This window comes from Gossypium hirsutum, chromosome D10, assembly GCF_007990345.1.
Source record: "Gossypium hirsutum isolate 1008001.06 chromosome D10, Gossypium_hirsutum_v2.1, whole genome shotgun sequence".
NCBI lineage: Eukaryota > Viridiplantae > Streptophyta > Magnoliopsida > Malvales > Malvaceae > Gossypium > Gossypium hirsutum.
In genome coordinates this window covers 62,398,237-62,409,978 of record NC_053446.1, presented here as the reverse complement: position 1 = coordinate 62,409,978, position 11,742 = coordinate 62,398,237, and the positions used below count along the sequence as shown (strand labels likewise).

The following is an 11,742-nucleotide window of genomic DNA, read 5'->3' as shown; positions in this document are numbered from 1 at the left end:
CATATCACCAAATTCAGGGTCCACTGCTATCATGTACCAGTATGTCTATATCCTTGCCTATATCCTTGTTCCCTCATGTACCTAAAAATCTTTATAACAGTATTGTACGACGATATAACAGGAACATAAACAAAAGACATTCGCTAAAGAAACCAATAGTGATACCTGTGGTTTATGGGATTTCGAAGCTCTGTTTTAGATTGGTTGGTTTTTAGTTAGTCCTATGATGTATCGGTCTTTGTCTGTCTTGTGATCTTACCAATAATTGGTGCTTTAGCTTTGTTTGTGTCTGTTTTTGACAATTTGTCTTATAATAAACTCAAGCTTCTTACTACTTGAACCTTGACTCGATTAAAACGAAAAAGTAAAATCCATTCATTCAGGACATCGTGTGTAAAATCCTAAACCAAATCCCATGCAGATTTTTAGTAGTAAAAACATAGTTCCTTACACATATAATGCAGACACGAAAATAAAGAGTCCTAACATAGTCAATCGTTCTAACAAAACTGTTGAAATCAAGGAAGACATTGGTTGATCTGCTTAGATAATTCCAATCTTGTTTGCCACATCCAAAGCATCATAATCCGGAGTCAACCTAACATACGCCTTCTTGGTTCCATCAGGCCTGCATAAAGATAACACGAGTTTAACAACCATGTAGATGTTTTCATTCCACTAAACAATTACACAACGTGGGGATTCATGACAACACGATCAAGTAGCCAGTTGGGCTACAAGGGACAGTTCAAAATAATAAATCATAGGTCTATATTAAACTTGATGTATCAGATTTCAATCCAAGGCCTATGGTAATACCATAACTGTTGCATGTGTAATCAAAACTAACAATAGAAGATTTTAAACATGACAAGCCAATCATACACGACTAAGATAATGAAATTTACCTGATCAACGTATTCACTTTCTTTGTCTGAATGTCGCACATCTTCTTCACAGCATCTTTAATCTTCTTCTTGTCAGCACGGATGTCAACAATGAAAACCAAGGTGTTGTTGTCCTCGATTTTCTTCATTGCAGACTCAGTAGTTAAAGGATACTTGAGAATTTGATATTGATCCAACTTATTTCTTGGTGTTGCACTGATGCGAGGATACTTAGGGTTACGGTCCTTCTTCAAAGTCCTTGGCCGATGAAAGGTAACTTTTGTCCTGATCTTCTTGGACTTCTTCTTAAATGTCACACCCGATTTCACAGCCTTAGCAGCCTTCACTGCTTGAGCCTTCGGATCGGCCTTTTTCTTGCTGTCAACTGCCAAACGTTTAAAAAATATTAATCTAAAAGCACCACAATAATTAAAATGCGTTATATACTAGTTATTTCACCCCGAATGCACAAAGGTAATGTAGACTATATTGGCTAATGATTACAAAAGCTAACTCAGGTCGACCATGCTTACACCTTGGAGCTAACTAAAAACACCAGATCGCAATGTAAGAAGAATAAATTACAAATTGGTAAGTTTAACTGAAAAATCATCATTTGACACATAACATTAAACAGAAAAAATTGCACAGATATCAAATTCAACACAAGAATCCACTTCGATCCAACTAAAACAACCACCTTCCAATTCCAGCAATTACCCTGAATCAACATTTGCACACGCTAATCAAAGAACACAAACGGGGGGTTAGCCCAATCTGTTCATACAGTCATCCTTAAAAGGCATCATATACACAACTCGGATTTAAATCCTCATATTCGCAGTCCCTTTCCTGTTAGAACCACCTCATTGATACAAAGAAGAAACCATTTTTTTCTTCACTTATCATCCCCAAAGCACTTACACAAACACATGTCCAACTTACTCACATTATTTTCCTCAAAAAGGAACTCGTATCTAAAACTTAAAATGGTAAATGTCTTCAAGGAAATTGACTTTTTCCATTTCTATATATAATCTTAAATGAAACATTATCTAAAATAACCAAAGAAACAAACTTTACAATCTTCTATACAAAAATTGCCTTCATTTAACAGAAAACCCAATATCCAAAAAGCTCAAAACTAAAACTAAACCAAAAAAATCCTTACCTTTAGCTGGAGACATTGCTAAATTTCTTACTTCAATAACCTGGTAAGAAAAATTAAAATAAAGAATATTTAAAACAACTTAAGATACCCAAATTAGAGAATTAAAAAAGACAATCAATCAACTTAATATAAAGAAATTCAGATACCCTTTTCTAGCTGCGGCTGCTTGAGAGTTTAGGGTTTTCTTTCCCAAGTGAAGAAGATACGGCGGCTTTATATTTAGTAAAAATAAAAATTCCTGTAGTAAGCTGGATTTTATGGGTCTAATTTACTAAGCCCGTCAAAGGATCAATTCTAAATTTTTAGCTTAATATTTGGGCGAAATTGGGTTTATTTAGGCCCATTAAATTATTAACTAATGGGTTAGGCTAGTTGTATTACTTAGGGATATGTACAAGACATTGGTTAAATTCTATTATTAGTTTTTATATAATGTTTCATGTATTTTAATTTGATCATTTTTGGTCCATGTATTTTTTCATATTTCAAAATTTCAATCTTGATCAAATTTTAGTCATTAAATTTTTTATTTTTAAAATCTGATGCGACAAACATACTATCATATTGAGATGTTATGTCAGCTTGATATTTTCACATATTATTCACAAAAAATCAGTTAATAGATTTAATGACTATTATTTAAATCAAGACTAAAATTTTGAAATTAAAAAAATATATAACAACTAAGAATGATGAAATTGGAGTATATAGACTAAATCTAAAACTTTACACTTAGTACAGGATTAATAACAAAATTTAACTAAACAGATTCAACTGGTACCATTTGATTAGGACTAAAATTTTAAAAATTGAAGAGTAAAAAAAAAACTAAAATTGACTAATTCAAAAAATATAAAGACTAAAATAAATAAATTAAAGTACATAAAACTAAATTTACAGATTAAACTAATAGTAGAATTTAACCCAGATGATTATGTTTTTGAGTTTTATAGTTTGAATTGTGTTCAATGAACTTTCTTTTTTTTTCTTTTTTTTTTCTTTGAACCAAATTTGAAGGTAAGAATTTTGTGTTAGAAGATATAAGATAAAATTATAAAATGGTAAGAATTAAAGTAAATATATATTAAAATATTCTAATTTAAATTGTTAAATTTTCAGAAGAGTTAAAATGTTTTTTATTAAATATATTTTAACTAAATAAAATTATCGATTGAATCTTCACTTGATTGGCATGGATATTGCAGTCACTGTAGGAGGACGTGGTTTGAGTACGTTGAACCGTATTGTCCTACTATTTATAGATTAGGGAGAGGCTATGAATAATTCTAAATATTGTATCAAAAAAATAGATATAATCGGAACATATAATAAGATTGTTCCAAAAAAAAACTCAACTAAGATTATTATCTTATACACCTTTAGTGAATAGAAAAGTTCTACAAATCTAGGATGATGGGATTTGAATTTAAATGGTAATAAAATAGTACTAAAATTATTTAAGAAATATTTAATATTAATCTAAATTTGTTTGTGAAACTTTTTTATTAAAATAAATAAAATAATTATATTTTCAATAAAAACTTTCTATTTACTCTAAAAACTTACACTCGAGTAAATTTTATAAATGAATATCCTTAACCACTACTTTTTTATATAATCAAATTATTGAAGTGGTTGATATATCATGTTATTTGAGTCGAAGGTGATAGACATATGATTATTATATTCTTTTTAGCTAAATTAAAATGAGTGCAGCTGCAATAAATAAAAATTGAAAAGTCAAAAGATTTCCATTTTGTATTGTCAATATACATACATTTAATTTATTATAGTGACAATTTTTTTTAGATAAAAAATTATTTCTATAAATTTGATTTTTATATTTAACATGTATCTGAAATAAAAATAAAAATTTAATCATATGATATATATTAGAGATTAGGGAGGGATTCACTTACATTGTTGTAAATCTAACATGGTTTTATAGTTTTTCGTAACAATTTTTTACAATCGATATTTCAATAATTCAACCGTTATAGTACATGTTTTATTTATGTAGACCATGCAAATCAAGTTTGGAGTAAAGAAAAAATTTTAACTATTTGTTTTATGTAAAAAAATTTAATCCTTAAATATATATTAATATTGGCGGGTCCAATATTTAGGCGCATTCTAGTAAAATAACATGTTTGGCGAAGTGTAATTTGTCCATATGTTTCTTTTGGAGCATAGGTGTGGGCGTATAGTAACCGCCATGTAAGTTAGTGAAGATTTCATTTCAGATTATTCTGCTATTTAAAGGGTGATATTTTGTTAAGTAAAAAGGTAATTATGGTATGAGTTAATGCCAAAGATATAGTACACCTTGTTTGTCTGAAGTATTGTGCTAGTTAGGTTGTAAAGTAAACTGGTTAGAAACCAATTGGATAGACTAATCTGATATCTATTATGCAGGATTCTCATTTATGTTTCTCTCAGAAACAGTAGACCGCTAAGAAGGCAAATTCTGAAATGTATGACACTTGTTAAGTTCCACTAAGAAGCATGGGTCATATTTATATGTGTGAGAAAAGTTCTAAAAAAAGTTCTTCTTCTTCCTAAAATGTTACTCTTTGATTCTTTTCTTAAGTCAAATTGTATCTCTTTCATGTTAAGCTGGAAGTTATGGTTTTTAGTTATTGAATGGTTATTCCATCTCTAGTTGTTGCTGCTACTTCAAGAAGAATGTTTGAGTCTGGAGTTTCGAACTTCAGTAGGTGAGTATCAGGTGAGTTTCTACCCTAACTCTTCTATGTGAAATGTTCAAGTAAAAGTATATATAAAATATGATGATATCCATGATAATTGGTAGGTGCATGAGTGTAGTAAAGGTGAAATTGTGCTATAAAAATATGTATAAAGTTCTGTTGAAAAGAATAATGAGAATTGGTAAGCATGCAAGTAAAGTTTGTTATACGAAAATTATGAATCGATCAAGAATACAAACAAACCTAGGTAAATGAATGCTAAGCAATGTCCCTCTGTGATGCCTCTGGTAGGACAGATACATTGCTAACCAAACTGACATATCACAATATAAAAATAACTGTAAGACCATGAGGTTAAAACTCATGACATCGTATGATATGAAAACACTCATGGTGTAGCCTCTAGTAAGATAAAGACCGGATTGGCAGATCACGATACATGAATATGTGTGGAAGTCCATGTAGCTGAGACCCATGGCAAGATACGTCTATATGAATGCTTATGGTGTAGCCTTCGATATTGTGTAGATCAAATTGGCAGATCACGATACATGAAATTTATGTATAAGACCATGAGGGAGAAACCCATGGCACCTTCTGTGAAAGTTCGTTGGGACAGTAAACACATGATTTTGTATGTGCCTTTAAGACTTATTCTGTTTGGCCCTTGTGGCGTACTCTGATAAGTCTATCTAGTATAATGTGCTTATCCGCCGTTATGGTAAGTTTTGGATAAATTCTAATTGATCTGTGATAGGTATTGCTAAGATAAGGTCGTGATATGTCTAAATTTAATTTGGTTGAATTAGATTTGTGAAGTAATTGAATAAGTTATCAAGGAAGTTCTTGAAAAAATATATGTATCTGTATGTTCAAAAAGGGATATTCACCATGGTAATCTATCATTTTGAATATGGGCATACTCGTAGTTATGAAAGACCTAAGAAATTGTCAATTTAAGTTCGTCTATGTTATATAGTATTGAAATTTTAGTATTTGGTATCCACCATACCTAAGAAATCTTATGGAATCTGTGTTATTGTTATTCTGAGTATGTGGGGTTTTGTAATCAAAGATGTGTAGAATTTATCTGAATGATATGTTAAGTTCATTATCATTATAAGGTTGTGGGTGTTGAAGAAGAATATGATTCGATTGGTAAGCTGATGGTATTCAAATCTACGTGAGATTTCGCCAAGCGTGTATGTAACCGCCAGTGAACTATATTTGTGAACAACCATTCTGGAATAACTTAATGTGTAAAGAGATGGTCTGTATGAAGTGGGCTTTGAAGATAGATTCTTTGAAAAGTACGTTTGTGGTTTTAAGAAAAAGAAGGGATTAATGAAATGTCTGAAAGGATCTTAAGTTAGTCAGTTAAGAAAGAATTGCCATGCTAAAAGTATGGTAGTTGATGTGTAAGTGTAAGCTAAAAATTGTGAAAGTGTTTGCCCAAAACAAAGATAAGTGGTTAAGAAGAGTGGCTGGCGCACAGATGATCTTCAAATATTAAAAATTATTGATTAATATAGACATAGGTGAAATTTGAACCTAGGCACCAACATCTAGAGCCTTACCTTGTCATTTTAACCATGGTTCATTAGTTAAAAAAGAAAAAAAATTGAGTTTTTTAAATCATCAAGCTAATATGTGAATATAAATTGTAACTTAATTTGATTCATATAAACATAGGTCTAATAAATTTCATCCCTTTACTTCAATTTTTCAAAACTTGATCCTCTTACTTTATGATAATTGACAAGTTAATCCAATTGTTGTTAAACACATGAATTTAAGTTGTTGGTTTTGCTAACTTGTTGTATATAATTTGTTAATTGTTCATTATGCTAATTCTTTACATATATATTGTTGAATTGTTAATTTCTAGATGAACAATTTAATGATAAAATTTAACAATGTTACCTCGTTAGATTAACTTTTAAATTTTTATAAAAAACGAAAATCATATTTTAACAGAAGTAAAAGAACTAACTCCTTAATTTTCATAAAATAAAAAGATAAAATTCATAACTATAACATAAATATAATATCCAACTGATTTTAGATTACAAAAATGCATTTATAATTTGTTTTCCGATTCCTAAATTATGTTTTCATTTTCATCTTAGATATGAGAATAATTGGAAACCATAATTTTAAATGGTGGTGGCTGTTTGCTTGACTGTTATGAATGTTTATGACAGCATATGGTTGAAAAACTCTTGAATGCTTAAACATTAAAAATGGTGCCATTGTCTATGGATTAATAATATTATTAGAATAATTAGAATAGTGACAATTAATGTACCAAAAATAGAAGAAAAGTGACACAGACAAGCCAAATAGTTGATATGGCATGGAGAGCACGTAAATGAAACACATGGAGCATCGATTGCTATTATTTTTTTCATTAAAGTTTCAACTAAATAGTTGAAAAAAGTGACAATAGATTTTGTCTTCGCTTATATTAAGTTTAAAATTTAGAATTATTATTGTTGAAAAATTTTATCTAAATATTTCTCTTAATTTGAATAAAATTAAATTTAGATCACAAAACAAATACAAATACGAAAGTTATAAAAAAAATTCAAATATCGTTATCCCATTCAGGGATGAATTTATATTTTTTTTAACAGAGGTCGAAATTTAATTATAATTTTTTTATAGATCAAAATATAAATTTATTATGTATCAATTTATAATTTCATCATTTTTGAGAAATTAAACATAATTTTTTCTATTTTTAAGGAGTTAAATTGTTATTTTACTGTTAATTCATAATTTATTTATATAAAAACTAAATTGAAAATTTCATTATAATTTCTCATATAAAAAATAAATTAAAAATTTTGCCAGCCGCTTTAAGCTTCATAAATTTATTGCTGAAAGATTAGTCTAAAAGTTGTATAAAACGAGTAGAGTTGGCTCAAGTTGAATAATCAATGGAAAGCTGGTCCCAAGTTCCAACTTCACGTGGAAGCAAATTGGTGGCATATATATATATATATAAAAACATTCTCACTTTTTTTTAATGGGTTAAAAATCTGACATTAATTTTAATTTTATGCAATTGTATAGGTAAAATCATTTTATTTATTTAAGGAGAACAATATTTTTACTTTTGGAGAATACATAGACCGACCTAGTAGCTAGCTTGGTAGAACAATTGATCAGCAACTATAAAAAAAAAGTACGAAAGTAGCAAACCAAACATGAATTTGTAAGCACCAGGGATATCTTTCAGATTTGCCTGTCAAATATCCACACAAATAATTGCAACTTGCTTAAAATTCCTTAAAGAAAAATATGAACTGCAATTTCCTTAATTGAACTGATCGTCAAGCCTGACAAAGTTCAAGCACTCATCATTGATCCAACTATACTTCTCAGTGAAGGGATTGACCAGGTTTTTTCTAGGGTACTCATCAATGCAACCTTCCCAAACCCTAGTATCTTCCAAACCATCCTTCATTACCTCCCACACACAGTTGTTGCACATGAACCCAGCTCCAAGGCTCACCATGAAAATCTTATCACCTTTCTTCAGCCTCTTCTTAGCTTCCATGTAACTCAAAACATACCATAAACCACCTGCTGATGTGTTCCCAAATCTGTATAGTGCCATTCTAGTTGGCTCTAAGTCATATTCACTAAGTCCCAAACTCTTCCCAAGCCCATCAATCACTGCCCTTCCACCTGGATGGAGACAAAAATGGTCAACCCCAGACTTGAGATTTAAATTGAAACTTAAATTTTGGCCTTTGGTTGATTTTTTCCCGAGAGTTGATATTGCATATCGAAGCAGTTCCCAAACTGGTAATATTTTGGGCAATAGGAGCTTGAGATTCCCTGTAAAAGCTTTAGCAGCGGCTTTTGTTAAGCTTTTAGTAAGGAGGAAACCTTGGTAACCTTGTGGATCTTCAACCTGTATGCAACATCCGTATGCTTCGTCATCGTAACCGATATTGGTTCTTACGGCACACTTCAACTTCAACAAGCATCGATCCTTCAAGTCCCTTTTGTTTGTTAAGAGGATTGAACACCCTCCGTTACGGAACAGGCAATTCGATAACATCATTGACTTCTCTTTGCCGCAGTACCAATGCCTAGCGATTGATTCGGTGCTCACAACGATGGCGAACTGGTTCTTGTATGTCTTGAACAACTGCTGCACCATATCGATTGCAACCATGCTTGCACTACATCCCATTCCGGAGAGACTGAAGGACTTAATGTTGTCCCTCATCTTGTACCTGTTTATAATCCGGGATGTTAACGACGGTGCAGGTGAAAACAACGAGACATCGACGACGAGTATGTCGATTTCTGACGGGGAAACTCCTGTTTTCTCGAACAGAGTGTCTAGAGTGCTGAACATGATCTCATCCATCTCGGCATGTGCATCGTTTTCCGAAGGAAACTCTTCTCTACCATCAATAACATTCCTTGGACCATAAGTTTCTTCACCAAGACCAGAACTAACAATGGTTTTTAAAAGAAACCTGTATTGGTCCAGACCAAGATTCTTGTTCCTCAACACAACTTTCACGCACGCATCAGTGTCGAGCCTCCTGTCATCGGAAGCCTTGAAACATTCATAACCCAACATATAGCATTGCTGATCTCTCTTCTGGAAAAACATGTTAACAAAGTGAGAAATGAGGCCACAAAGGAAAAGGAGACATATTTTCATTAAAAACTCCATTGAAAAGGCTTGAGAATGTGATGGAGATGGGATGTTTATGTATAAAATCAAGAAATGTGAAACTTCTCTTCAAAGAAATTGAGAGAAATGTACTAGTTGGTATACTCTTTGTGGATTGGATATATGTCTATTTATATTAAAAAGAAAACGATATCCCAATCTGACCTGGCTGGGAAAACCAGTTCAATTTAAACATAAACACCTTGGTCCTATGTAATTTTTTTTAATATAAATCATATTTCTATCCATAGTACTTTTTACCTTTAAATAGGAAGAAAAAGACACTTAAATTCACTCAAAACCACATACTCTTAATTGTTGCAATAGCAATAATGCCAATTGAATTAAGATTTAATCGGTGGTTCAATATGTATTTTAGAACCAAGTGGAAAAGGACAGGGCACCCAGATTATGCCCTCCCAAGAAAAAAAAGAATTTATGCTTTAGAACTCTAAATTAGACCCCCAAATTCATAAAATCATAATATATGGTAAAGTTATTGTGTGACCCCTAAAAAATGCTAAATTTTTATTTAGTTCTTTCAAAAACCGTAAAGAAATAAGTCAATACAAAGGTAAAATGACATTTTAACTCTCATAAAAATGTATAACTTAACCTAAGACCCCCTGCTTAGAACAAGATATTTGTGAATTAGTTAAATCAATATATATATGGCCAATAATACCTTCGTATTGTTGATTAAGGCAAAGATCTTAGATTGTTAAGTGCTCATGTTCACAATGTGTGGATCTCTAGTCCCAACATGTGTGTATGCCCTTGGATGGATATTGCTCAATTCTTTCTGATTCTCCATCCGTTGTGCCTGTATTAGTTTAATTATATGTTATGATTACTCATATCTGTATTTTTGTTTGTACTATAATTATGATTGTTAATAATACTTTTTTTTCCGAAAAGATTAGTTTTCATGAACCATAAAATGGACATGAAGGATATCTTGGTCATAATAAATACTAATAAAAATTGATTTTAGGAGTTGATTACACAAATGAGACTTCCCCCTCCGCCAATTTTGTGGTGAAAGTTTTGTGATCTCCAAGCCAAGGTTACGGAGTTGACTACACAAATGCCATCAAGAACAATTACCCTTCTACCATCACAACACGTTGATGATCACTCTTCTCATCAATCTAATGTTTTGAGTTACTGACGTGACTCTAGATTGCAATCTGGTCAATAGTTTTCATGATTTTACCCTTCAATCTTCATGATCATATGCATGATTTTATCTTAATTTCAACTAAAATTTCCATTTTTATTTTGGATTTATGTTTTAGTATTTGAACCTTAGTACTTGATTTTAATTTTTGTAAGGTGGAGTTCATGTATTTGTGCTCATTTCATTGTTTTATTTACATTATAAAATATAAGTGTCACAGAAAGTAACAGTTTTCAAGACACTTTTGTCACTATAATTACCTTTGATAAGAAAAACAAAACTTTTTGTTTGAAAATTTTGGTGACATATTTTAAATGTCACAAATAGACAAAATTATGTTAGTTTCTCTCAATTTTTTGTGACCCTTAGAGACGTAACGAAAAGTCACAAAATGGAAACTTTTCATGATGTTTCACCCTAATTTCCATGGCGGTTTACTATATAAACAAACCTATAGTTACATTTTCATTAGTCAACGTGACATTTTGAAATGTAAGGAAATATGTAGTTTTTCATTACGTTTTGTGACTTTCCGTGACGTTTACCATTGTCTCGAAAGGAGAAGTGTTGTGAAAACATCACAAATACTTTCTCTACAGTTAATGCGTGATGTTTTTTTACGTCTTGTCAAAAACATCATGAAAATTCAAAATCTTTTTAGTGACATCTTGGTGTTGTTTCCGTGACATATTTAAAACGTCATGAAAAGTCTATTTTGGTGTAGTGTGATGAGATATGATTCATATAATTTCTTAGTTGTAACCATATCACTTAGTTGTAACCATGTCACTCTTAATCAAATCACTAAATCAATTATGAAATTATAGAAATACCTCTTACTTTCAATTATAATTAATATTCTTATGATGACGTTTTTGTCATTCCAAACTTCAAATCATCTTTAAAGAAAAAAAATTTTAAAATATTTTCTTCCACTGACATCATGGGTGTGACAAAATCTAATTTTTTTGTTAAGTATTATATTTAATATTTAAATTTTGTTTTAATTTTCTAGATGAAGTTTTGGCTAAAATGATAAAATTGAAAATTTGATGTTTTAGATTTAAGCTCTATTATGTATGAACTATGTA

The 11,742-nt window shown here is 30.8% G+C and overlaps 2 protein-coding genes across 2 annotated transcripts; both read right to left on the bottom strand.

The window, feature by feature from the left end:
- Positions 1 to 394: 394 nt before the first annotated feature.
- On the bottom strand, positions 395 to 2,341 carry LOC107930746 (60S ribosomal protein L23a). The gene is made up of 4 exons (XM_016862466.2): positions 2,205 to 2,341; positions 2,059 to 2,098; positions 909 to 1,272; positions 395 to 628 (listed from the first exon to the last, which is right to left on the bottom strand). Exons 2-4 carry the CDS (start codon positions 2,072 to 2,074, stop codon positions 544 to 546), a joined length of 465 nt encoding a protein of 154 aa, XP_016717955.1. The 5' UTR covers positions 2,075 to 2,098; positions 2,205 to 2,341; the 3' UTR covers positions 395 to 543.
- A 5,500-nt stretch (positions 2,342 to 7,841) lies between these two features.
- Positions 7,842 to 9,628, bottom strand: LOC107930667 (3-ketoacyl-CoA synthase 19). The gene has a single exon (XM_016862368.2). The coding sequence runs from the start codon at positions 9,469 to 9,471 to the stop codon at positions 8,089 to 8,091; it is 1,383 nt and encodes a 460-aa protein (XP_016717857.2). The 5' UTR covers positions 9,472 to 9,628; the 3' UTR covers positions 7,842 to 8,088.
- Between the last annotated feature and the right edge of the window lie 2,114 nt (positions 9,629 to 11,742).

Coding starts and splice junctions, on each gene's coding strand:
- LOC107930746 (XM_016862466.2), bottom strand. Junction 629..908: donor AAAGTGAATACGTTGATCAG/GTAAATTTCATT, acceptor ATCTTTATGCAG/GCCTGATGGAACCAAGAAGG.
- LOC107930667 (XM_016862368.2), bottom strand. CDS start 9,471: ATGGAGTTTTTAATGAAAATATGTCTCCTTTTCCTTTGTGGCCTCATT.